This window comes from Oryza sativa, chromosome 3, assembly GCF_034140825.1.
Source record: "Oryza sativa Japonica Group chromosome 3, ASM3414082v1".
Lineage (NCBI taxonomy): Eukaryota > Viridiplantae > Streptophyta > Magnoliopsida > Poales > Poaceae > Oryza > Oryza sativa.
The window spans coordinates 27,168,256-27,196,190 of NC_089037.1; the positions used below are offsets into that span (position 1 = coordinate 27,168,256).

At 41.0% G+C, this 27,935-nt stretch overlaps 4 protein-coding genes across 5 annotated transcripts; 3 read left to right on the forward strand and 1 right to left on the reverse strand.

Annotated features, from left to right (window-relative positions):
• Nucleotides 1-7,902: 7,902 nt before the first annotated feature.
• Nucleotides 7,903-12,213, reverse strand: LOC4333672 (small ribosomal subunit protein eS21-like). Its single transcript, XM_015773624.3, has 4 exons — nucleotides 12,094-12,213; nucleotides 8,994-9,078; nucleotides 8,771-8,903; nucleotides 7,903-8,150 (listed from the first exon to the last, which is right to left on the reverse strand). The coding sequence occupies exons 2-4, from the start codon at nucleotides 9,041-9,043 to the stop codon at nucleotides 8,085-8,087; spliced, it is 249 nt and encodes an 82-aa protein (XP_015629110.1). The 5' UTR covers nucleotides 9,044-9,078; nucleotides 12,094-12,213; the 3' UTR covers nucleotides 7,903-8,084.
• A 945-nt stretch (nucleotides 12,214-13,158) lies between these two features.
• Nucleotides 13,159-14,766, forward strand: LOC107280330 (uncharacterized). The gene is made up of 3 exons (XM_066308860.1): nucleotides 13,159-13,622; nucleotides 13,812-13,958; nucleotides 14,145-14,766. Exons 1-3 carry the CDS (start codon nucleotides 13,159-13,161, stop codon nucleotides 14,764-14,766), a joined length of 1,233 nt encoding a protein of 410 aa, XP_066164957.1.
• A 1,724-nt stretch (nucleotides 14,767-16,490) lies between these two features.
• Nucleotides 16,491-18,798, forward strand: LOC4333673 (putative F-box protein At3g16210). Of its 2 annotated transcripts, XM_015777508.3 has the most exons (3): nucleotides 16,491-17,406; nucleotides 17,512-18,041; nucleotides 18,480-18,798. In XM_015777508.3, exons 1-3 carry the CDS (start codon nucleotides 16,667-16,669, stop codon nucleotides 18,506-18,508), a joined length of 1,299 nt encoding a protein of 432 aa, XP_015632994.1. In that variant the 5' UTR covers nucleotides 16,491-16,666; the 3' UTR covers nucleotides 18,509-18,798. The 2 variants fall into 2 exon arrangements, with proteins under 2 accessions (XP_015632994.1, XP_015632993.1); XM_015777507.2 differs by lacking the exon at nucleotides 18,480-18,798 and having other exon boundaries at nucleotides 17,512-18,245.
• A 5,276-nt stretch (nucleotides 18,799-24,074) lies between these two features.
• On the forward strand, nucleotides 24,075-26,857 carry LOC107277506 (uncharacterized). Its single transcript, XM_066308274.1, has 4 exons — nucleotides 24,075-24,218; nucleotides 25,053-25,691; nucleotides 25,816-26,056; nucleotides 26,274-26,857. Exons 1-4 carry the CDS (start codon nucleotides 24,075-24,077, stop codon nucleotides 26,855-26,857), a joined length of 1,608 nt encoding a protein of 535 aa, XP_066164371.1.
• The last annotated feature ends 1,078 nt before the right edge of the window (nucleotides 26,858-27,935 follow it).

Below are 27,935 nucleotides of genomic sequence, written 5' to 3' on the forward strand. Positions count from 1 at the left end.
TGGATCATACCTCACCCACTTCTTGTGGGAGAAGGTCGTAATAGCCCATTGGGGAACATATGAGATGGGCTGGCCAGTTTTTCAAGCTAGCTAGTATAAGGAGGTGGGCCAAGTAGAAATTGGCCTATTAAAAGGAGTCGGGCACGAACCATGATTTTGGTCCGAAAACGGCATTTTATTTCAAAAGTCCTTGGTTTCCAAGGCATTATGCGGAACTCGGAAATTATGCGGAAAAGTCCTATGGGACATTAGAAACTATGGGGAATATACATTCGCCATTTATACTTTGAACCTTCATGAATTGGGTTTACGCCAAAAAGAGAAGAATTAAGGATTTATACCTTAGTCCCGTATTTCTAAGTATTTGCTTTAACTTTTTAGTTAGTTTCTTGAATAACCATAATCAATCCTAGAAACATTGTTTTTAGGCAAAAGAGCTTCTATGAACTTGTGAAACCTTTGTTTTAGCACCCTTTTTGGAAGCATCATATTTTATGGTTTATTTCCTGGCAATTGTTTGTTTGGGGTAATTAATTGTTCTGTGGGTTAGTAGTTCTGTAAATTACACATACCTTTGAATAGCAGAAAATCATGTTAATTGCTAGGATTGTAATAAAAGGTGTGTATAGAAAACCATTCTTTACTATTTTGTACTCGTTTTGTGCACTTTATTTACTAGAAGTAAACCGGTAGAAAGTTGCATAAAAGGACATCATGTAAGTAGTTGCATGTAGCAAATACATTTATTGGGCAAATGAGTAATATAATTATTCATATATCTTCTCTTTGTCTAATTGTCGCCACATTTGTAGAACGCACAATTATATATTCTCCGTATAGAATAAATGTATACACTCATCATGAAGAGAGTATATTATTGACTTAGAGATATTTATTAGTGCATGACTATCATAGAAGATAAGCTACAACTAATTTATATTAATTGTGTCCAAGTAGATACAATGTCATCGAATTTGCGAATATATAAACAAGAAGTCTATATGCTAATATGCGCTGCACCAAAATTATCTATCAAAATACTATGTACCTATGCAGTGTCTATAGTTAATTTGATTGATAATGTTATGTCCATGTTCCACGTATAAATGAATCTACAAATGAAGTATTGTTTTTATGGATGTATGCAAATTATTTTGAGTAAATTGGTCATTTGTATTTGAAGCAATTTTGGCCTAGATGCAACATGTTTAGTTGTTAGAATTGATACACAAGAAGTTGTATTACTGTCAACATGTGCATTTGCACGCACATATATGACTTGTACTATTAATATGTTCATGAAGAACATGCATACTCAAAATTTGTGGAAGGAAAGGAATTTGGTGTATTTGAATTTGATGTTCAACTCAGGGGGAGACGAATAGTAATGACAGTAATCTTGCATTCGTTCTTTTGAGATAGTATTTTACAATACACGAGTTATATTATAGTTTAGATTAAGTTCAATATGAAGAACATGGTTAAGCTCATGTAGAGCATCTTTATCTTTTGCTTTAGGCATAGAAGCTTCTTCATTAGATTACCGAATTTTTTTTTATATAGGTCATCTCACCTTACCTATATTGCCTTTCTTTTACCTGTAGTAATTCTTTAACCTTTTGTGGAATAAAATTGTGAATTGTATGTCTAACATTGAATGTAAATATTTATCTTGCCTGTTATTTGAAGTATTTTTGGTGAATGTATTCTTATTATCCACTAAGCCTCAATCAACCATGTAGGTTGATAGTTCTAAGTGCATTGACGTCACATTGGCATACATGTAAAGTTGTTTACTTATGCACATGAACAATTAGAATATTTATGTTTAAGCATTGAAGCTTAAATATATCCACCTGCAACCACATTATTTCTTTTAGAAAAGTTGCACCATGAAGTTACAACAAATATGTGGGTTTCACGACAACTGTTTTGTAAATTTTCTTATGATTGGCGTGAAAAAGGGGAGGAATATGTGTATTTTGCAAATTAATTTCAGAATATTTGCAATAAAGAAGCATAAGAAATTGTGGATATGTGACAGGCAAATTGGTGTGTTATAGGTCAAAATGCTAGAAGCAAAAATAGCCCAAACTATTAACGAATCTTATTTGGGATAATTATGAATTATTGTCACACAACGAAGTGTGTTATTTATTGGCCATTGAAAATTGCATATTCATCAAGGAAGTATGAAATTGCATATAGCTATTTGAAAGCTATTGGTTTACTTGTAGTAAACAATATCCTAAATAATTAATGACCTTTTGGATTTGAATTATTCTGAATGATCAAATGACACCACATTTACTTTGGCGTAATGAATAAAAGTTAGACATGTCACCCAATTAATTTATTGGCATATTCAAGAAGAATAAATATTCTCGTAGAATAATGTTTGGGTGATTTGAAAAGTTCCACGATGGTTAAACTATGTTCATAGATTAATGTTTTAGTGTTATAGTTATGTTCTTGAAGACATCATGAAGTTATATAATACTAACACATCCATCTTATGATCATATCTATGTTGCATAAATATAAACATGAAGTTTATTGATCCAACTTAATTCAAGAATTGAATATAGTATGAGTAATTGGATCAAGTCTTGGGCAAATAAAAAAAAAGCTAGAAAATAGAGTAATTTTGTCGACTAGTGGATATTTGTTTGGGCTTCATTGTCGCAGAATAATAACCCTCTATGAATTGGGATAACCTATAGTATTAGGGATGTGCAATTTTTCATGCCATTGCATTAATTTTTATGTTAGCTCGCTGCATATAATATCTTTACCCCCTTTATTTTGTATAAGTGCATGTTCAATGAATGAACATTTCCCTCATATATCACCACCATAGCATACATATATGGGCCTCCACATGAAGTTGGGGATACAAATGGACCGAATTCCATTAATCCAGTGCCTATGATAGGGGATTTTTGTGATATGCTATTAGATAAAGATCGAATATCGGCATCAGGGGGAGAAAAGCCCATGTGTTAAAGATGCCTTATATTTTCAAGAAGAAAAATATATTTATAAGTAAGAATAACGCACAAGCCAAACTAAACTAGAAGGTTTAGTTTATTCTCCTGTAAGCCAGAAGTGGGAGCTTGCCAGATAATTATGAATTAAAGGAGTAATCAGAAGTTATGTTTACTTGTAGTAAATTTTCTGCTCACAGTGGTATACCCCGGGTTTTGAATAGTATATCCACAAATGCAGAGTGACATGTTAGTCAATGTTCTAAAATCTACAGGGACGCCTGCGGATTCTAAGATCTAACGACTATTGTCAATGTACCCATTAATAACTCCTTACAACTCTAGTAGAGTAATCACCATGAAGGTGAATTGCCTCATGAATAGGTTCATCATGAAGATGAAAACCTAGAATTAAAGTGCGCACATCTATCTAATTCTAGGATGCGGAACAATCATACATCTTATGTTTGGGAAATGACTAAGATATGGTTTACAATGAATTAACCTCACGGAATGAGTATGTGGAGAAAAGAATGGTTGTCGACAACATCGCCTCTATGATTGCTAATATTTCTCTAATGAGAATCTGGATCCGGACCAAAGTCCATGGCAGAGTTGCATAGTAGCACTCATATCGGGTCTATTGAAGAAAGCAATGAGGTTGAACCATAGTCGCTAAATAAGTCTATGTGAACATAAAAGTTCAGACTTAATAGGAAATGAAGTGGTGAAAAGCAACGGTTCATATAGTCATGGAAAAGACTATATTCTCCTACTATGAATGTATAAAATTCCGCTATATATATCGCTGGCAAAAGGCATGAATGAATAAATGATATGCAGTTTATGGGTTATGAAAATCCATATGAAGTTTTCACTAGAAAGAAAACAATTTTGCAACATATATGTAAATCTCATACTAATTAGTGTCATGAAGCACACTATATTCTCATGAAGAGAATTGCAAGACTCGTAGAAGAGTTTATGATGACTCACGAAAAGTTTTTCTCCTAGAAGTGAGAATATTTCTCATAGCAGAGAAAATGACTTCCGGAAGAATAAGTTGATCCCTGTAGGACTAAGCTAATGTATAAATTACCGGTTAATCTCCATATAACACCGATAACTCGTACTCCCATAAAGTGGACATACCCGTTCAAACGAATGAATTGGAAAATCACATCCACTAGCATGCAAGTGGATCAGTAGTTTTCTACATACTATGAAGGTGTAAGAATTTATATATCATGAAGATATACTTATTGATGGTATTTGGCAATCTTATTAATTCCCCTAATGCCAAAATATAGACCGGTTTATGTCACTCTAAGTGGTTTAAGCTAATTGTCGAAGATTAGTGAAACAATCAAATTGGTAATGATTGATAAATCCACTAAGAGAAAGTTGTATAATATTTAACCTCTTGTATTGAGCTAATTATTTTATACATACCGCATATGTGTATCGTTGCAACTTATTTTCCCATAGTCCTCCGTAAGGATAAAACTTTGTTTGTATTGCACATTTGAATAAGTGGTTATACATATTGCTCCTATACATTTATTTCTTTCTCATGTTCATAGTAGAACTTATGAAATAAGTAAACGAAAGATTAAACATTGTGGTAATTTTATTATCATTGTTTTACACATTAATAAAAATGTGGTTATGACATTGGAACATGGAAGTTTCAACGGATGTCTTATTGAGGGGGAGCATATATGCTAAACGGATGTCTTATATTTGATTTACCAAGAATTAATCAAATTAATCATTGTTTTGATAATTTACCTTGAAGGTTACTACCGCTATATTGTTGTGTTAATACAAGTTGATTAATATAATAAAGCATATAGATCATTAGCTATTTATGAAGAATAGTCGATCTTAAAGATTATACGATCAAGAAGATCGTGTGTTGTACTCTTTTTCCCTTAGTGAGTTTTTACTTGAATATTTCTCATGCAAGGTTTTTAACGAGGCAACAAGTGCAATATAACTAGTGTGTACGATGTATTCTTTTCTCCTATCCTTTTTTCCCACTGGGTTTTTGGATGGAGTTTTTAATGAGACATGTGTATAGCGCGGTATTCGCCCAAAGGGGAGTGTTATGAAACTATTATCTCCTGCCAAAGATAAATATGGGCTCATACCAAATATATGGAAACGTATCCTAATAGGACTCTTCCTATTATGGGTATATATACTGAGGGAGAGGGCTTGAGATGTTAGTTGATGTATTCGCATATGGTTAAAGCAATAAAGCTGTGATGCGCCTCCCTATATTCGTGTTCATCTACTATATGATTGTGTGCATGAGATCGTCTCCTTCTATTCGGATCAGCGAATAGGCCACTAGTTATTCAACAACACGTACTCCACCAAAAACAATTTAATTCATGGGGAAGTGTCCATTTACATACAGGAGAAGAGGAGAAGTGTCTTAGCAGGTGGGGTAACGCAGAGATTAACACACTGAGACAGTGGATTATTTACTTATACATTCGGGCCAAATTAGTTGTCGTTTTGAGTTTTATATACTTACTCTGTTTCTAAAAATTTGACGCCGTTGTTTTTCCCAAATACAGTTTATCATACGTCTTATTCTTTTAAAAAAGTAACTATTAATTTTGTTCCTAACATTTAATTCATGTTTAAACATGCTTATATAAATATTTTTTTAATAAAACAATTTATAAACAGGAATGAATAACATTTCCGTATTTTTTGAAATAAGAAGAACGATCAAAGGTTATAGACAAAAAAATAAAAGCGGCAGATATTTTATGATGAAAGCAGTAGTACAATAGCAAAGGGTAGATATGGAAATAGATGAATCACCAAAAAGCAAAAGTTGGAAAGAAAAACTCAAAGCGGCAGGTATTTTATGATGGAAGTAATAGTACAAAGGGAGCACAAAGGGTAAATATAGAAACAGAGGAACCACCACAATACCTGTCTCTGTATAAAGCCGCATATGTACTGCAAGGAGGGGGGCGGGGGGGGGGGGGGGTGAGGGAGGGGGAGAGAAGCAGTATTCACCACCCAAGACCACAAGTAGAAGAAGAGAGGCATACAGAGTGGAAAACAACTGTGCTAACAGTAAGCAAGCGACCAAGCATCTCGGAACTGTTGGAATTAATGGATGGGCCTTAGCCCACTCGAAGATTAATTCTTTAGAAAATCACAAAAGGCCACCTCATGGGATGGCATGCATAGGAAGTTTAGTATCACCTTGCTTACTCTAGGAGAGGGGGACCTCCTTAAAAAGGAGGATGCCCTCCTAGCCACTTGAAGCATGTATGGTGGAGAAAAGAGGGGGAACACCACACGCGCGCTCGCTGGCTTGGCAGGGCGGGCGGCGCGCGTGCACGACGTACGTGTCGAATGGTCTGTAAAATTGGCTCCTCACCCTTGCGCAGATGCAGTCTCCTTTTGCAGTTTTGTTTTGCTGCAGGAAATTCGGATTTGTTTTGTTTTGGAAACATTCCGAAAAATCCGGTGCGTGAAAACGGCGTGGTGTCCGGATAAGTTACGCGTGACTTATCCGGTTCGGTTACGCGGAGTGGAGATCGTGCAGGCGCCCTGATCAAACGACCTATCTCTATATAAGCCGAGCCGCCGCCTTCACGCCGCCTGCAGGACGTACGTGTCGAATGGTCCGCAAAATTGGCTCCTCACCCTTGCGTAGATGCAACCTCCTTTTGCAGTTTTGTTTTGCTGCATGAAATTTGGATTTGTTTTGTTTTGGAAACATTCCGAAAAATCCGGTGTGTAAAAACGGCGTGGAGTCCGGATAAGTTACGCGCGACTTATCCGGTTCGGTTACACGGAGTGGAGATCGTGCGGGCGCCCTAATCAAACGACCTATCTCTGTATAAGCCGAGCCGCCGCCTTCACGCAACACACGAACAATCATTGGATTCCACACTTTCAAAGAGATTATATTCTTCGGTGAATCATTAAAGAGAGGGCTAGCATATCATTTAAATAGCTCGAAGGTTGAAGATTTGGGTAACCTATCAGATTATGATTTTGTAACTCAGTATGGGCAGTTCATGGCTGGGTCATTTCCATACACACCCTGCTGGATGTGAGGGGATAAGTCCATTTTTCTCGTAGAAAAAAAAATAATCTGAAGGTCATCCAAGCGTATGTGTTTCATCGCATATATACTGATGAAACATCAGTCAAATGGCCCAAAATTTGCTCCTTACTTTGCCTTAATTTTCAGTTTCCTTAAAATTTATGGTACTCACAACTGCTGCTAACGGAAATCTTTGATAATTATTGTTCATTCTTTCAGCTACTAGTTTGTGTTACATGAGCTCTTGCATAAAGTTTGTGCATCTCTTTCTGCTGCTATTTACCTTTCTATATATAGCACTGACATGGATAACATAGACTTACCGTAGTATACTTATTTTCTTTTTAGATGATCTTACCGTAGTATACTATTAAGGAAGCATTGCTAACTTGGAGAAAGTTGGAACAAAGGAAAACAATAATTTGGTAGATGAAAATGCGAGGTGGTCAGGTGAAAAACAGAAGGGCCGGATACTCTGTCTAAATATGTTTTCGAAAAAAAAAACCCTACTGTCTGAATATAATGATGCAGTAGAAATTACAAAATCCGATAGGTGGTCAACAAATACGGAGGGATACGTGCTAATCTAATGGATTTTCTTTTATATATTGCAACTTAGGTCATGTTCTTCATTTTCCATTAGCATATTTTTCAAAGACCTCCAGCGCTCGCTCGCCAGAATCTTCGGCAACTTCAAACGAGATTGGTAACACATCCCTAAATGACTCGTATGTAATAGCGTGTTTTGAAGGCTCTCAAGTCTCAACTTCTGATAAGCATGGTGATATGGATTCTTTTCAAAACAAGTGCAAACATGCCACCACAAAGTGCATCAAGAAACAGATTTTGTGATAAAAAGCTTCAACTCGGATGGCACATTATCAGGATTTACCCCAGGAAAGTCAAGCCTTAAAGCTTTCAGAGTACCAGCTGAAATAACAGGCATTGTATCAAGTAGCTAGAGACATGAAATCGAAACGAGTTCTTACAGGTAAAACTAGTAGCAACATCTACTGCTGCTTGACCTCAGCCTTCCTCTTCTGCCACAGCCTATCCAGAGCACTGTCGGCGTCTCCCTGTCGAAATAAATCAAATGAGAACTTACTGAAGGAGGCAACATTGCAACAAAGTCTTTTTATGTGCATAGCATATGAGCAAGAAAAACAGCTAGGTCCTACTAGCTATCAGGATTGGCATAAGAAATAAGCTCATTGGACGCGCGCATATTAGAACAAGAGAAAGACAGAACAAACAAATGCTAGCTATCGGGGGTACGTTTGGACATCATGATAGTTAAAAAAAAGTCGATGTACTAGTATGATTTTTTACATTGCCATCATTTAGGTAAATTTGTCACAGTACCAAAAACTACACAAAACATGAAAAAAAAAAGGGTATGAACTGACTTGGTATCAAATGAAATAAACCAGATTAATCATATGAATATGTAAAATGCTCGGGCTAACAAAACGGAACGTCAATGCATTGCATAAAAACAATCCACAAAACACCCTATCAAACTTTCTGCTTGTGTATTTACAGCATTAAAGTTCAGTGACATGATCAGCTGCCAGCAACAACAAAGCGCGCGCATAATTCATGATCATGCAGGAAATAGAGCAATACAGCAATGAGACAGTTCACAAAGAGAAATTCAGGCACATGTAAATAAACAAAAGTTTACAATGATAATTACCTGAGCACGGATGAACCCAGAGAGAGCAAACGTGGTGAAGCGGCCATCGTACAGCCCATTCTCATCCACATGCCCAATGTTGATCTGGACCGAGGCATGGTCCTTGGCGGTGATGATCCTGTTGGTGGTCGAGCTGCAGGAAACCAACACAACACGCATGTAAAAGTACATCTAAACACCAGTTGAATTAGACACCAAAACATCAAGAATGACAGAAACATACCACTTCCTGGGGACGTAGAGGTCCACCATCTGACCCTCCTCGTTCTGCATGATGACGGTAGATGAAGAAAACACCACAACAGCAACTACAAGGCATGGATGAAACAGTCAGATTGCATAATACGAATATATGGAATAACGAAACAGACTCGCTAGCCCCTCTCTAGATAGAACTTGGCATGCAGTTTTAGTTCATTATAGATTCATAGTCCCAAATGTGTGAAATTGTTCGTTCGCAAAAGGAGAAAAAAAATGGTCAGCAGCGAGCCGGCAAGACCAGTGGCAGGTGCTCAGTGGAGAGGCCCTGATATGCCTCGGTGGCGAGTCATCATGGTAAGGAGGCGGAAAAGACTTCGCGCTGGAGGACCAACTACGGCGGTTATCTCCAGATCCCGAGCGGATAGTGCAAATGAGGGGTGGGATGCCGAGGCGATTCAGACGAACTGGAAAGGAGGAAGCTCAGGCGGTGGCTTTGCAGATCTAGGTAGAGGGGACCGGTCCACGAGCCGGTGCACCAGGTGGAGAAGTTGGAGGGATAGTAGGAGGCAGGGGCACAGGGCCTTGGCGGCAATGGGAGGATGATATCCGGCACAAGATCAGAGAAGCGTTGGTGCCTGCGTGGTCTCCGGATAGGAGCGAGGCAGGTACTGGTGATGCTACTGCTTCTTGGCATTCATGCATGTAGCTGCATGCCTGCATTATTATTTTTCGTTGAGCACAAGGATCAATAATGGCCATATAGAAAATGCATAGCAGACTATCATGTTTCTGAATTACAGCACCAAAGTTTTATGTGGATTCTGTGGGATGGAGTTTTAGATGGATGTTGTGGGATGTTTAGCAGAGGTTGTTTTTAATTCACTCAGCATGACAGCACCTGTTGTATCAGCTACTCCTACTCAGCTTCCAAACAAATGTGTGCTTTGTTGTAGGCTAGAAAGTAGAAACCTACAACTTTTGCCTCACATTATGATTTCACAATGGTTGGGAGCAATTTTAGCTAATGAAAGTGTTTTACTAGCAGAAAACAGTTTGTGCACAAATAGTGAAATGCAGCTTTTTTTAATTTGCGGATGTACATTTTAATTAGACTCATCGTGTACTGGTTAATCTATATTGAGATGACAACAATGTTGTGATGTGATTTAACTTTACTCATATATGAACAACGAGAATCATTAGTGAATACAATGGAAGTGTTTTGTTTAGGCATTGTTAACCACAGAATATCAATGTCTCATTAGGAATGGTTGGCTTGAGAACTTGGATGACTTCTTATATATATAAAAAATGCAAATTTAGTTTCAAGATAGTGGAGAACATCAACCATCTTTATCCCTTTTTTCCATTCATTGAGGAGTTCTTTTTTTTTCCTGAACTTAGTTTTACATCTTAGGGTAGCAAAAGTGATGGCCTATGTAGCTTATATTATTATTATATTATATTCAAAGAGGAATAGGGAGTCAGGATCCTGTCCTCTGTCGGCTGCTACACCTACACATCACAATGGCATTTTCTAGGGTGAAATTGTAGAAATTTGACTGCGGTGCCATTGGTACGCTTAATGGCCACTAATGCCCATCAAATTGTGATTAGCTCAGCCTTCCTTTACTGACTTTTGATGTTTTCACTATGTTCATATATGCCTTAGTTTGATATCTAGCTATATTTGTATAAACAATTTGTATGTCTGGCAGTGGTGCCATTTCTGCGATTAGTGATGAGCTGATTGAGAGAGGGTAGATTTTTGTTGTTCACTTCAGAGTTTGCTGCACAGTTCATCCATCACTTGGGTTACAGTTCAAGTCTATTAATCTGGGTACAATCAATACCCTGCCACCTGACTGTTTAGGTTTTTTACAATTCTATTGTGCAGATGTCTGTTGTATGCTATCAGGCTGACAATAGATGATTCATCCCAGAACAACCATGAACTCTTTGGTGGCTCCTCTATGTTTTCTTAGTCTTGCTAAGCATAGATGCTTGAGGAGCCATTGCTAATTTACAATATGTTACAGGATTCTGCTTCCTATGCAGAATGATTTTTCCTAAAGCTCCTTGCAGAGATAGTAGAAGGGATGTCATGATTCATCACATGCGCCAATGGGTCTTTTTGGTCTTTGTTGTAAGTAAATACAGTGGATTATGACACACTATTGCTAAGCATTAATATTGTACGTGGATGTGTGGTTCCTTTGGGTAAGATAATCAGAATAGCTGAATTCAGGTTTTGAGTTGAAAATTTTATTGAGCCATGCATCTGAAATGGTTGTATTATTTCAAATGCAATAGCTCATCAATCATACTGAAAGAATTAAAAAAAAGAGCATGCTGACTTTTAACCGTTGTTTGCCTTCGTGCACTTTATGAATGTCGTGCACCAAACTTTGATGTTCACTTTGAATTTACTTATGCTATTTATTCGTCATAACTTTGTGTAATGCTGCATACAGATAATAAGTTTGTTCTTTAAAACATCATTTTTTGTATACGGTTTACGCTCTTTAGAATTTAGATAGTATAGATGCGACTTTTCTTTGTGATTGCATTAATAATTAGTGACGTGGCATTTTATTCTCCGTAACCTTTTTTTTTCTTTTAGAAATGGCTTCTTCAAAACTTATATGTGTTTTGTTCATGATGACCAATTCAGATGCACGCCTTCAATACGCAGTCTCCACTAGAGCTCAATAACTCAAATTTAGATTGGTTCTTCATGCACGGTTTCAGTTGACTTGAATCTATCACTTTGGTTGAGTTATTTTGTACAGAGTTCAAAATGAGGCTTAATATTTGCTTAAATGCTATCTCCATCCCATTTTCTAGCTTATATGAGCTTTTTCTATATCGTGGCTATTTACCCATCGAGGGGGGCGCGCAACGCGCGCAGCAATGTCTGGTTTACTAATTCTTACTAATTCCATCTCCTAGACATGGAACTTGACAAAAGGGAAAAAAAAAACATGCTACTCGATTTGATAATGCTAACACAGACCGATTCCTCGCAAAATCGCAATCGAGGAAATCCCGCGCATGCGAATTCGTAGCACGAGGAGCAGATCAACAGAGGAGGCTTGAGGTGAAGAGGATGGGGGACGCACCTGATCTCCCGGAGAGAAGGGAAGAGAGACCGAAGAGAGCGGCGGCGGCGGCGGCGGCGGCGGCGTTTGGAGGGCGAGACCGCGAGAGGAGGCGAGATGACTCGGAGAAAAAAAAACCTTAGTTTCAGCAGCAGCCCTGGGCCCACTGTCAGCGTCTCCGCGTTCGGGGCGTCTACGTTCTTGGACCTACGAAGCCCACAAGGCCCAGGACGGCCCGTGCAAAAAGCCCACCCAATTGGCCCAGTAGGCCTACTCCGATAATCCTGATGGGCTCATGCGATGGTCCAAGTGCTCGACTTGGAGAGTTCGAGTAGACTTCACGCACGAAGATTGCTTACAAAAGCAGGAGATTTCTCCCGCTTTAGGTCTTGTTTAGTTAATCCCTATATGTCAGGCAGAGATTGTAGGGGATTCAGGGCCTATTTGGTTGATGCCCTCACCAACATGCCTAAAAAATTTAGGTGCCTGAGAGCTATCTGATAGGATGATAAATTTTGCCTGCTCTGGCAGCCTGAACACTTATCTGTTTGTTTGTTATTCCGCACATGTGAAAACGTTTATTAAGCTTTTAATTATTACGGTTGTTATAAAGTGTTAGCAAAAAAAATAAAATATTTGGATGGGCTGTATCCCTCCTTGAAAGCACAAATAAAATATATTTGTATGGTCGGCTGCTTCTACAATCTACAGTACCTATACTACATTATTATAAGCGGTAATTAGGATTAATGAGCGTAGCTGCGCCGCCCTGGAGCTTAGGCGACCGAAAACGGTCGCCTGACTCAGGCTAATGAGGCTCCAAAAGAGCTCAGGGCAGGGAAGGAGAAACTAAGGTCAGGGCACCAACCAAACAAGGTCCCGGCTGGTCTCAGGCTTACGTCTGGTCAGGCAAATATCCTTCAGGGCACCAACCAAACAGGCCCTCATTCCACACCTATTTATGGTGTGGAATTATTCCCCCTCAATCCCCTCCAATTTCAATTCTCTTTAATCCCTTCTAAACCGATTAAGGCCTTAGAGAGAATCTATCCGTTTGCAAGAATTGAGACCGGAGGACGGACGGACATGGCGGCTGCGCTGCCAGACGACATGCTCGCGGAGGTCCTCCGCCACCTCGGGCCGCGCAGCCTCGCCGCGTGCTGCCGCGTCTGCAAGCCATGGCGCGACCTCGTCGACGACCGCCGCCTGCTGCGTGCGGACCTCCTCCCACGCTCGCTCGCCGGCATCTTCCTCAACTTCTCGGGCCTATGCTACCCGGAATTCTTCGCTCGCCCCTCGACGACGGCAGGAGCCACTACCGCCATCTCCAGTCTCCTTGACTTCTTGCCCTTCGATGGTACTAAATGGTACAAGATCGAGGATCACTGCAACGGCCTACTGCTGCTTGACTGCAACTGCGTGGTTAACCCTGCCACGCGATGGTGGGCTCGCTTGCCCCCACGCCCTCCTCCGCGCGAGGACATGGAGAGATGGAGTACATCCATACTGCTTACCTCGTCTTCGATCCAGCCGCGTCTTCGCACTACGAGGTGTGTTCCTGATCCCATACTTTCATAGATAGAGATGCAAGCGGGGCAGGTAAGTGGGCTTTTTTTTCCCGCTTATCCCACTTCTAGTTTATTTTTTCTTCTAAATTTTATACTACCATACGATAAATAGACTAGCAAACGGGTTTTTATACGGGTAACGGGACTACCCACTTGCATCCCTATTCATAGGCGTATCCAAGTTGAACTGGAACCATCCGAATGGCCACCACCATTGTACGTCTTGCCCGTCTTCTCGTCGAGAACCGAGCGATGGGAGGAGAGGACATTTGTCCGTGAAGGGGAAGCTGCAGGAAATACGACTGTCCCTGATAAGAGGTTTGGTTTGTCATGACACCCAAAGACAAACGCTGTCTACTGGCAGGGAGCACTCTACGTGCATTGCCAAACTGATTTTATTATGAGGTATATCTATTCTACTCGCTCATTAAGCACCATCTTTTGGTTTTGATTTTCCATCTTTTTGTAGAACATTATATTTTGATCAATGGGTTGATCTTGTAGAATATCCTTGAGAAATGATAAGTACCAAGTGATCAAACTGCCAAAGGTTACTAGGATGCCCTCAGAAGACTCTTATTTTTGTCTTGGAAGATCACAAAAAGGAGTGTACCTTGCATTAGCCAGACATTGCTGCCATCTTCTAGTTTGGATTCTGGATGAATCATGTGACGGAATAAAGTGGGAGTTAAAGCATGATAAAGACATTAAACATATTCTACTTGGACGAAATAAAGTAGATCTGGGACCATGGATCTTACAGGAAATTAATTATCAAAAAGAAGAAGGTAGCTTATCATCATATGAATGGTTTCGAAAGAAGCTTGAATATGAGCTCAACGAGGAAGCCACATTGGAGAAGTCTGAATGGAACTCTGATGATGATAATGCTCCTTGCAATGAAGATATTATAGGAAGATACAATGAAGCTATTGATATCATTGGATTCCACCCTTTCAAAGAGATTATATTCTTCAGTGAATCGTTCGAGAGAGGGATAGCCTATCATTTAAATGGCTCAAAGGTTGAAGATCTAGGTGACTTATACCCAGTAGGTTACGATTTTGTACCATCCAATGAGCAAATGATATCTGCGTCTTATCCGTACACACCCTGCTGGATGTGAGGGTTTCAAGGATGATAGATAGTTTCAAACGACATCTATAGACGACAAATACCACTACTGCACTATGATTTGCTCATGTTTGTGGCATTGTCAATTCCTTTTCATTTTTGGTTTTTGGTTGTGAGTACCAAAATCTTTGATCAGTACTTAGTGTTCATCTATTCAGCTACTAGTTTGTTATTGCGTGAGCACACTACTAAAAAAATGATTTTTATCAATGTTGGCTTTTATTTTTCCAGGCGGACAAAAAAAAACCTTCTTATAACCGTTTGTGAAAATAGCAAAGAACCTTCAGATTTAGCCCTGTCTGCAAAAATCAATTTTTACAGATGAAGCCTTAAGAGATTCACATGTGAAAATACATTATTTTATAGACGGAACCTTAAGTGCTCCACCTGCAAAATACAAGAAGCCTATTAAATTTGGTTTAAGTCCCACTCCCTCACTCACCCTCCACCTCTCCATCCTTGTTCACTTCTTTCCCTTTCCCTCACTTCTTCCTCCCCTTCACTTCTCTCCCTCCCCTCTCTTCCTGCTGGACACAGCAGCGGCACCAACCACAACCGCGGCACCAACGACATTGGCTGGGCATGTGATTCCACATCGGTCCGTTGGTTGATCGACCATTTTGTTCTAACCATTGTATGTCTATGTTGTTAGTTGTATAATCAAACTAAGTGGCACGTCCTGAACCTAATTTGATAGTGCCTGCACCAGAACTAAGCAGATCTCCCATACATTCGTGTGTCGCAACATATTTTGCGTCAACACCAATGCACTCCTCTTCCTCGCCGCCTCCGCCTTCGCACCGGCTGTCCCAACGACAGCGCTGGTAACATGTTGTTCCTGTCATGTTTGGGAGAGGGGGAAGAGAAGAGGGAGAGGGAGAAGATGAAGAAGAGGGTGCCACTAACATATGGGTCCCACATGCCACATCAACCAAAAACCGGCTACTATACTGCCGAGGGATCAAAGTTAACATGGTATTGTGAGTTGGGAGATATGCTACACCTTGTATTTCGGTTTAGGAACAAATTTTAGACTCGACGATAAATCTCTACTATTATAAAATTGAAGATATTTTTGCCGGTACTTTGGTACATCATTCGTGTATGAGTCATTCTTTAAGTTTGTTCGCTTTTGGAAATATAGGTTCGTATTTGAGTCAGTTTTTAAGTTTGCTCGCTTTTGGAAATACATAAGGAGTTGTACAAGAAATCTCTTTTTTTTAAAAAAAAAACTTGCATGCTAACTTGCAGCTAATTGCAACTCATGATTTTTTAAAAAAAATAATATCAAATCGAAATCCGTTGCAACGCACGGGCATTTGATCCTACATATATCAAATATATATCCCGCAATGAATTTCATCATAACTAAACCATATAACAATAATAAGATTAAAATAACATTTACCCGTTGCAACGCAATGGCATTTTTTTCTAGTTGAACCTAAAGGGAAGTTACTCCAAATTGTTAGGGGCTTAGGGCTGTCAACCGCGCGAGTTCGTCCAGGAATTAGAGCCCACTATAAGCCCATGGTCCAGCATTTTCCCCGCAAATTAGCACATTACCACAGGAGAGAATCCCTGATGGGCTGACGAGATTGTGGCATGCGGTGACAGTGTTCGACTCGGAGTCGATTTCCAATCCCAACACCGACTCTCCTCCACCCCCTCGTGCGAACCGCTTTCCTCCCCCCCCTCTCCACCTCGCCGCCGATCGATAAAATCCAATCCACTTCCATCGATCCGTGCACCACGAATCCGTCTCCCCCCCGACTCGCGATCGATCCCCGTTGCTCGCCGCGCGACGCCGCCGCTAGATCGATCCCCCAGGCGATCGAGGGATCGTAGAACGAAGATCGAGGGGAGGTGAGAGGGATCGAGGATTCGAGGGCATGGTGGTGGCGGCGCTGCCGGACGACGTGCTCGCGGAGGTCCTCCGCCGCCTCGCGCCGCGCAGCCTCGCCGCGTGCCGCTGCGTCTGCAAGCCGTGGCGCGACCTCGTCGACGACCGCCGCCTGCTGCGCGCGGACCTCCTTCCGCGCTCGCTCGCCGGCATCTTCGTCAACTTCCACTGCCTGTACAGCTCGGAGTTCTTCGCCCGCCCCCCGGCCGCCGCCGCCGCCATCTCCGGCAACTTCGACTTCCTGCCCCCCAAAGACGAGTACGACCAGTACAGGCACCACCAGGTCGAGGGCCACTGCAACGGGCTCCTCTTGATCAGGTTCCGCGATCTCGTGGTCAACCCCGCCACGCGATGGTGGGATCGCTTGCCCCCGCGCCCGCTGCCGCGCGACGAGATGGACCGCATCGACGCCGCCTACCTCGTCTTCGATCCCGCAGTGTCCCCGCGGCACTACGAGGTGTTCTTGACCCCATCGTTCCGCTGGAAAAGCGAATCGGAGAAAGCCGAATTGGACCCCATGGTGGAGGCATCGGAATGGCCACCGGAATCATACACACTGCCCGTCTTCTCGTCGAGGACAGGGCTGTGGCAAGAGAGGAGTTTCATCCGTCAGGGACAAGCCGCAGGCACCATCGCCGACATGCGATCGGATTGGGCATCGGACCAAAGGAATGGTGTCTATTGGCGAGGAGCATTGTACGTTCATTGTCAGACTAATTTTGTTATCAGGTATATATTCTAGTCACTCTTTCAAGTTTATATTGTCGTTTGATTTTGATTTTTCATAATACTACAAGATTATATTTGTTTGATGGATGGTGTGATTTTTTACAGAATATCGTTGAATGATGACAAGTACCAAGTAATTAAACCACCAGAGTACTCCGGCCGCTACCTCAACTTTTATCTTGGGAGGTCAGAGAAGGGTGTATACCTTGCATTATCCAGAGACAACTGTCTTAAAGTTTGGATTCTTGATGAAACATGTAGCAAAATGAAGTGGGAGCTCAAGCATGACAAGCACATCAGACATATTCTGCTTGGGCGCAATAATCGACAAGGTCTCGGCCCATGGATTTTACAGGATATCAACCACCAAAAGAATCCTTATATATATGAATATGATGAAATCATTGAAGCACCCAACCAGAAGAAGGTTGAATGTGAACAAGCAGCATTGGAGAAGTTTGAATGGATCTCAGACGATGAAAATGTTCTTGACAATGAAGATATAGTTACAGGAGGATATCATGAATACATTAATATCATTGGGTTTCATCCATACAAAGAGATAATATTTTTAGACGAATCGTTAAAGAGAGGGCTAGCCTATCATTTAAGCAGCTCAAAGGTTGAAGATATAGGTAACTTATATCCAACCAACCTTGAATATGAATTAATTAATGAGCAGTTTATAACCGCTTCTTTTCCATATACACCCTGCTTCATGTGAGGGTTTCTAGAGAAGCTTAAACATCGAAATAAATGACTGTACTCATGTATTCAAATATGTACCTATGAGGATTTGCTCCTCTTTATTAAGAGATATTTTTCAGTTCCTATTCAAATTTTGCTTTTGCTTTCGGTGTGTGCTAGTTGTATTCTAAATCTTTGAAAGGGTGCTCTAGTATCCATCCTATTAGCTACGTTGCTATACATGCATATGGTAATTTCTACTCGTACCTCTGCTTGAATCTCTCTACTATTGATACATGGCATTACCAACTCTTGTCATATTGTGTATCTTTGATTAACATTGGCATGGATAAGGATAACTCAGTCTTACCTTGCTACTATTGCAGAAACACTGCAGCGTAGAGAGCATGTCTGAATGAGTGAAGGGGAAAAAAAAGACGGTACAAGGAAATAAGGGCTCCTTTGAAATTCATTAATTTTATAATATTTGTACGTAAATTTGTTCGTTTTTTAGAAACTTCTTTGAAAATCCTTCAATCCAGAGAGGTCCGAGTCTCTTCTGAATTCTGAAGGAAAGAAGCATCATGCTGCTCTTTTTTGTTAAGGACTACAAAAATTCCCATGCATTACAGTAGGTGAAGGCTAAATGTATATTTGTTGCCAAAACTTGTTCCTGGTATAATGATATTAGCTCTTAAACTGCAATTAGCCAATTACAAGGGACAAGTGCTGTAGAAATATGGAGCTAATATTAATCCTCACGCACTCAGCAATAACTGAAGCTGCAATTGTTAGAGCACCGATCTGAAAACGGCAGAAGTAATAGAACATCATGTGGGTGAAAACTGAAAAATATGAAAGTTTAGCGATCATTGTCGACCAACTTTCATATCTCATGGGCTTTAGGGAGTTCACTACTTTCAACCAAGCAATGTTAGGAAGACAGTGCTGGAGGCTGCTTACTGATCCTGATTCCTTGTGCTCGAGGGTTTTGAAGGGAAGATATTTCCCTAACTCGTCTTTCTGGGAGGCTGCTCAACCGAAATCGTTGTCTTTCACTTGGCGAAGCTTGCTGTTTGGGTGAGAACTGCTGGCAAAGGGAGTGAGGTGGGGAGTCGGCGATGGGAAAACCATCAAAATCTTTTCAGATAATTGGATACCTGGGTTTCGACCTCAGTTGGTGACAACGCTTTCTCCCTTCCCAACAGATGCCACTGTTAGCTGCCTGATGAACGAGGATGCCAGATGTTGGGATGGAGATTTGATAAGATCCCTCTTCCCTGTGGACATTGCAAAGGAGATTCTACAGATTCCTATTAGTAGACATGGTGATGCTGACTTCGCTTCTTGGCCACATGAAAAACTGGGTTTATACTCTGTGCGTTCGGCTTACAATATGGTGCGATCAGAAGCTTTCTTTGCAGATCAGAGCAATAGTGGGAGAGGAATGGCGTCGAGACTGCTGGAGAGCCAAAAGGATTGGAAGGGCTTGTGGAAAATCAATGCGCCGGGAAAGATGAAAATTATTCTCTGGCGTGCTGCTCATGAATGCTTGGCGACTGGGTTTCAACTTCCACGGCGGCATATCCCCTCTACTGATGGCTGTGTTTTTTGCAACAGAGATGACACAGTGGAACATGTCTTCCTGTTCTGCCCCTTTGCTGCTCAAATCTGGGAGGAAATCAAAAGAAAGTGTGCTGTCAAACTAGGAAGAAATGGGTTCTCAACCATGAGGCATTGGATCTTTGATTTCCTGAAACGGGGATCCAGCCATACAAACACCCTTTTGGCTGTCACCTTTTGGCACATCTGGGAAGCAAGGAACAATACAAAGAACAACAATGGCACAGTGCACCCCCAACGTGTTGTCATCAAAATTTTGTCTTATGTCGACATGATTCTAAAGCACAATACGAAGACGGTGGATGGCCAGCGGGGTGAAAACACTCAAGCCATACCTAGATGGCAGCCACTGCCGGCCGGTGTATGGATGATCAATTCTGATGCTGCGATTTTCAGCTCGTCCAGGACTATGGGGGTCGGGGCTTTGATTCGTGATAATACAGGGAAATGCCTGGTTGCTTGCTCGGAGATGATCAGCGATGTGGTGCTACCTGAGCTTGCAGAAGCGCTGGCGATTAGGCGGGCACTGGGTCTAGCAAAGGAAGAGGGCCTGCAACACATTGTCATGGCATCTGATTGTCTTACTGTAATCAGACGCATCCAAACTTCAGGAAGGGATCGCTCAGGAGTGGGATGCGTGATTGAAGATATCAAGAAGTTGGCGTCCACCTTTGTTTTATGCTCTTTTATGCATGTTAACCGGTTGTCCAATTTGGCGGCTCATTCTCTAGCTCGGAATGCCGAGCTGTCTACCTGTACTGTGTACCGTTCTGTAATACCGGATTATATCCGGGACATACTTTGTGATGATGTTGCTTAATCAATGAATGGCATGCCGCCCTTGTCTCAAAAAAAAAAAACTTTCATATCTCTATGAACCAATTATGTGGGCGTACCATAGTACCAATGAATCCCATTAATTACACTTAGTTTTAACATTCATCTTCTTCCTTAAACCAATATGTCTCCCAGTACTCACTCAGACTCGCCAGTCTTTCCTTGCAAAAATTACATTGGTATAATATCCTGACAGCAACACAAGTCAATAAGCCACATATAAGAAAATCAGTTTATATATACTCTAAAGAAGGTAGTGGTTGAGACGACGAATCTGCCACCCACCTCCTCCAAACTGTATTGTCAAGAAATAATACACAAATTTCTTTAATATCGAACAATTGACCTTTCAAATGTTGTTCTCTTCTTATTTAGCCTTCTGAACCACAAACCACAGGTTGAGACGAAACATTAAAAAGAAAAAAGAAGGGTATTTTTCAGACTATAGCTAAAATAAACCTTACTAATTTTTGTCAATGCCAAAATTTTGACAATTTGGCAATATTGCCAAGTTTTTTAAGATTTATTATTTATTTTTTAGAGTTTGGTAATAACTAAATGGATGCACATATTTGGTAACTTTGCCAGAAAAAAATGGTATGATTTGAAATGACATCAATCTAAACAAGCCCAAAGAACAAATCGTGGTGTATATTTGTCAATGAATGACTTAATTCTAGAATTTAGCATGCGTGAACACTGCCAAATGCTCCTTGTAACAAAAAGAAAAGTAATGTACAACACAGGGGCATTTAGCTAGTGTAATGCAAATATACTGGTAGCATCTGTGAATTGGTCGGGTGCTTCTGATCTACGCACTGCCTGTCTGATACCGTAAGAGCCAACATAAAATTACTTCCTCTGTTTCACAGTGTAAGACTTTCTAGCATTACCTACATTTATTTAGATGTTAATGAATCTAGACATATATATGTGCTTAGATTCATTAACATCTATATATATATGTGCACAATGCTAAAAAGTCTTATATTATGAAACGGAGGGAGTAGTCATTTATTTACTACTCTATCAAAAAACGAATTCCTAGCTACGAATTTTAGGATGGAGGGTGTACGCAATAATACTGATTACTGGACCAACTCCACATATCAGTCAAACTCCGTAGCATCTGACACTAATATAGTCAACACGTCGATCTTCATATCAAATGAACGATATGAAAGAGAAATGTATGCTCCAAGGAAAACCACTCGCACATATTCAGTAGTCATTCTAAGAGCACCTGTATCGTTCCCCGACAATTTTTTCCTTTGAAGTAAATCACATAAGAGTATTGATAACCAAATAAATTTAAAGGAAAATACTGAGTGTAGATTATATATAGTAGTTATTCATAATACATGTTGGGTCCATCCTAAAGAAGAACACGTGTACCATTCCCGACAATTTTTCCTTTGAAGTAAATAGGATGGAGGAAAATGTTGAATAACTCACTCTGAACTGTTCGGAGTATTCGTTTGTTCAACTGGAGAAACTGTTTTGTGTTTTGATTTGCGACGGAGGGAAAAAAAAAAGTCGGGGAATGGACAGAGCACAGGGTCGACGCCCTCGTCAGCTGATGTTTGCAGCCCAGATCCTCGATAGGGTTCCTCTTGAGACCCTGCCCACGCCATCACAAAGGAATCCCCAACCAAAATGAGCAACCTGCGGAGCTGCACGATTTTGCTGCCCAAGAACCGCACCAAAACCCAAAAATCATCGCTGGAGAGAAAAGAGAAGGCAGAACAGTGGGCACAAAACAAGAACCCCTAGTGGCCGGTGGGCCAGATTGGAGGTGGGGCCCCCAAGTGATCGGTGGACTGGCCTTAGAGCATGTTCAATATTATCGCCGGCTGCCGCTCCATCCATGTCCACATCAACTACTCCCTCCATGACCGGACGAGACATTTCATAGGACAACGAATCTGCCATAAAAAAGATAGGACGAGATATTTCATATGCAGATTCGTTGTTATATGAAATGTCTCGTCCGGTCCTAGATAGCTATATTATGGGATAGAGGGAGTAGGGTAAGCTAACAATTAATATGAAGAGCAAATTATCTTCTAGTACATCACAACCCCTGAGATATATTTCTTTTCTTCTGTGGGACCCAACTGACTAGCATCTTTTGTAGAATTCATCTCACTTCATGTGGACCCATGGCCATTTTTAAAAGTTAAAAATTCCTACCTTGTAGGCTTTTTCACCTTGGAGCTCACATAAAGCTGGCGATAAAATAGTCGCCCGTTCCTACTATCTTTCTTCTTATATGTCCTCTAGCTCATTAGTTTTGCTGAAATGGTCGTACTATCGCCGGTTATTGTACCCGCTCTTAGGGCATAAGCAATTGAGGCCAGACCACAAAATACCATATATGCCAAGGTAACATATCAACTGCACTCCTCACAATGGAAACTGTACTAAGAATTCTTTATATGCCAAGGTAACATATGGTCCACAATCATCGCAATGGAAACTACACTAAGGCTGTGTTAGTTCAGGCGAGTTGGGAACACATTCCCTCCGCACGAAAAACGGAGCGATGCATTTTCTTATGATTAATTAAGTATTTGTTTTTTTTGAAAAATAGATTAATATTATTTTTCAAGCAACTTTCGTATATAAACTTTTTGCAAAAAAAAACATCGTTTAGCTGTTTGAAAAGCGTGCGCGTAGAAAACGAGTGAGTTGAGTTGGGAAAGTTGGGGAAAGAACTCAACCTAAGAATTCTTTATATGCCATGGTAACATATAAACCACCCTCCTCACAATAAAAACTACGCTATGAATTTCTTTTAATTCAGCCTTTAAAAATTTTGTGTGTCAATCCTTATAATATTATTTTAATTACTGAGTTAACTGGAACTTTTATATTCACTTTTATATTTTATAGGTTATACCCTTTGACAATAAAAATAAATATGTGTACCCTTAACTTGCGTAAGCCCACTGTTGGTCACTCCCTACTCTTTCTTCTTCCCACCCCACTCTTATCCCTCCTCCCAATCCCCACTTCCCAACCGAGTCATCAATGTGTTCGATGCTATCGCTCTGCCTCCTCCAGCACCACCTCTTCTTTCCATCTCTCCTCTCTCTGTGTCTTCAGTGCCACCTCCCTCTCCCTCTGGTATCACCACTCTCCTCTTTGTCTTCTGGTATCTGCTCTATGCTCGATGGCGAGTTTGACACAGATCTAGCGACGACGACCTCCCACACTCCTCTTCCCACAACCGCATCTCCCATGTCCCCCACATGGTGAGCTTGGCACAGTTCTAGTGGTGGTAGCGCACCCACTCTTCTCTACCCCCTCCAGTGTTATAAATCGAGGCCGCTGCTTCGAATCCCCTTATTCCACCAGACTGAATGGGTGTCGACTGTCGAGCAGTGTTAGAAGAGTCCATGAGGCCACGATGGCGGTCAAGATGACCCCCACCTCCTCCACCACCAATCTCTAGGGCCGGCGAACGGTCCAGCCGGCATGGCTCCGCGGTCCGAGCGAAGAAGGGCATCGGAGAGGGGATGAGCTCGCCAGTGTTCGTGGTGGTAGGCTTCTGTCTCCTCCGTATGTTCATTCTCTTCCCTAATCCTGTTTACCATGTTGCCGCTTTCTCTCAGATTGGCAACAATCGCTCCGAGAATACTAAGGAGAAATATAATCACAAGGTAGAACCAAGTTACCAACCGACCTTAAAATAAGAAATATAATCACAAAGTAGAACTACAATCTACAAAACACAATGGAAGGTATATGGTATTTGTATATTAAAAGAAAAATAAATATTTTTAACAGCAAGAAATAACACATAAATATGAGTTATTTGTTGAAATTTATTAAAATAAATATTCTTTTGGAATATTTTACAAGGATTACAATAATTTTTATAAAATTCATTATGCAGCAGCTTCTTCTCCTCTGTTTGGAGGCACATGTCAGATTTTTTGGTTTATAGTTGTGCGTACCATATATATTATATATATGTCCCTTTGTTTCATATTATGAGTCGCTCTGACTTTTTATAGTCAAACTTTAAAAAGTTTGATCAAATTTATAGTAAAACATAGCGACATTTTCAACATAAAATAAGCATATTATTGAAATATATTAAAAGTTATTTTAATGAAACCAAATTGTTGTAACTGTTGTTGCTATATGTTTCTAATAATTTGCTCATTTAAAGAAGTTTGATTAAGAAAGAGGTTAAAGCGATTTATAATATCAAACGGAGGGAATATAATCATTGACCGATACTAAGCGTAATAGTGTTCTTCTTTCGACTACTAGTTCGTTACATAAACACCTGCATCAAGTCTGGTAGTTCTCTTATCCCATTTGTAAAGCAAATATACGTAGTACTTTTGTTATGTTAAGGAAACACACTGCAGATGCCTCTACGAATTTCTTGAGGATGGATGAAGCACAGATGCTGCTAATTTGCGGAGGATTACTAGACGATGACAAGAAGCTTTCCTATCGCTTTTGTAATGCAATCTATTTAGGTTTGTAAACCGCGAGTTTGTCCAGGAATTTCGAGCCCACGATGGCCCATGAATTGCCCAGCGTTAGGCCGGCAACCAGCCCATTATCGTGGTAGAGTATTCGTTCGTTCGTTCGACTTGGAGTCGACTTCCAAGTTGGCGCGAACCGCTTCCCTCTTCGCCTCTCCACCTCGCCGCCATTTAAATTTATCCATCGCTTGGCTAGATCTCCCCATCGATCCGTGCACCACGCAACGTACCGTCTCCTCGATCGATCGCCTTGCTTTCACCTCCGCCTCAACGGGATCGATTATGGTGGCGGCGCTGCCGGACGACGTGCTCGCGGAGGTCCTCCGCCGCCTCGCGCCGCGCTGCCTCGCCGCGTGCCGCTGCGTCTGCAAGCCATGGCGCGACCTCGTCGACGACCGCCGCCTGCTGCTGCTGCTGCGCGCCGAGGAGCTCCTCCCGCGCCCGCTCGCCGGCATCTTCCTCAACTTCTTTGGCCTCTTCAACTCGGAGTTCTTCGCCCGCCGTCCCTCGACGGGAGCCGCCGCCGCCATCTCCGGCGATCTCGACTTCCTGCCCACCTACACCACCTACGGATCCAGGGAGTACCAGATCCAGGATCACTGCAACGGGCCTCTTGATCGAGGACGCCGAGTACGTGGCAAACCCGGCCACTCGATGGTGGGCTCGATTGCCCCCATGCCCGCCGCCGCCGCGCGAGGGGATGGACTACTCCTATGTCCCCTACCTCGTCTTTGATCCCGCCATGTCTCCGCAGCACTACGAGGTGCTCCTGATCCCATCCTTCCGCCGGAAGCCCGGGCCAAACGATTATCTCTACGACAAGCTTAGAGGCGAAGTGGACCCCGTGCTGGAGGCATCGACATGGCCACCGGCATCGTATGCCATTCCGGTCTTCTCGTCAAGAACATGGTTGTGGCAAGAGAGGAGTTTCGCCCGCGAAGGAGGAGAAGAAGCAGCGAGCACCGTCGCTGAGATGCGGTCGAGTTGGTCATCAGGTCAGAGGATGAATGCGGTGTATTGGCGACGAGCACTCTATGTGCATTGCCAGACTAACTCTGTTACCAGGTGAGTATTCTACTTACACTCTTAAGTGTTTATATGGTTTGATTTTGATTTTTCATATACTAGCAGAAGATTATAATATTTGATGAATGGAATGATTTTACAGAATATCGTTGAATGATAACAAGTAACAAGTAATTAAACCACCAGAGTTCTCCGACAACAGATACTCCGACTTTTATCTTGGAAAGTCAAAGAAGGGTGTGTACCTTGCATTTTGCAGAGACCAATGTCTTAAAGTTTGGATTCTTGATGAAACATTTGGCGAGATGAAGTGGGAGCTTAAACATGACAAGGATATGAGACATATTCTGCTTGGGTGTAATAATCGACAAGGTATAGGCTCATGGATTTTACAGGATATCAACTATCGTAAGGATTCTTATACGTATGAAGATGACAACATGGAAGAACTGGACCAAAAGAAGGTTGAATGTGAACCCAACAAGGAGGCAGCATTGGAGAAGTTTGAATGGATCTCAGACGATGAAAATGTTCTTGACAATGAAGATAGAGTTACAGGGGCATACCATGGATACATTGACATCATTGGGTTTCATCCATACAAAGAGATTATATTTTTAAGCGAATCGTTAAAGAGAGGACTAGCCTATCATTTAAGCAGCTCAAAGGTTGAAGATATCGGTAACTTATATCCAACCAGCTATAACATTCACTTAATTAATGAACGGTTTATAACCGCTTCTTTTCCATACACGCCCTGCTCGATGTGAAGATTTTAGAGAAAAAGACAAGCTGAAACATCAAAACAAATGCCCCTACTCATATATCAATTCCTTGTTATAATAGCGTATATGTACCTATGAGATTTGCTTCTCTTAATTAAGAAGCATTTTCAGTTCCTTTTTATTTTCGTGTGTATTTTAGTTGTAAATATCATAAATCTTTGACAGGGTACTCTAGTGTTTTCATCCTGTCAGCTGCATTGTTATGCACTTGTATGGGCACCTGGTGATTTGTACATCTGCTTGTACCAACTAATGTCATATTGTCATTGGGATAACATGCTAGAATAATCTCAATAATGTCCAGATTTCTATTCATATATATGTGGAAGAGAAGATCTCGAGATGGCTTTGCCTTATGTTTGCATAGGGCAAAAGAAGTAGAATAGTAGATAAATCCAATTGGTAATAATAGCTAAGATATTATGTGATTGTCCTAGTAAATATTTTGTACATATCTATTTAATATATATAACGCAGTAGGAAACTTTTTGTAAAGAAACACTAATGTCATATATTGCGTATCTATCATAACACTGACATGAATAATTCACAGTTTTTACCTTAGTACTATTGCGGAAATACTGCAACTTAGAGAAAGTCCGACCAAACTAAAATTAAGGAATTTTAGAAACTCAAGAATTTTACAAGGGTTACGCATAAATAAGTTCGATTCCCAAGAAATTTCTTGGAAAATTCTCCAATCCGAGAAGCGGCTGTGATGCTAATTTTAGTAATGATGGTTTTTACTGACGTGAGTCTACGTGGTAGCCCGGCCATCAAATATATTAAAAAGAGTATATTACAGTTTGAGAAAAACTACTGTACGGGATACCGTCCGAACGGAATAGTTTAACGAAGTCTTCTATGACTTCATTGAGACGGACATAAGTCAATCCGATTTCGTGCATAATCATGCCTCCAGCGACACGCGGATATGAGCAGCTAACCAAAGTGTGTAGTAGGCCTGTAGCCCTTAGGATAGCTCATAGGCACGTGACACGAGGAGGCACGTCACACCAGTATTTGAGTTGGTGACAGTACAATATGATAAAGCTAAGAAAAT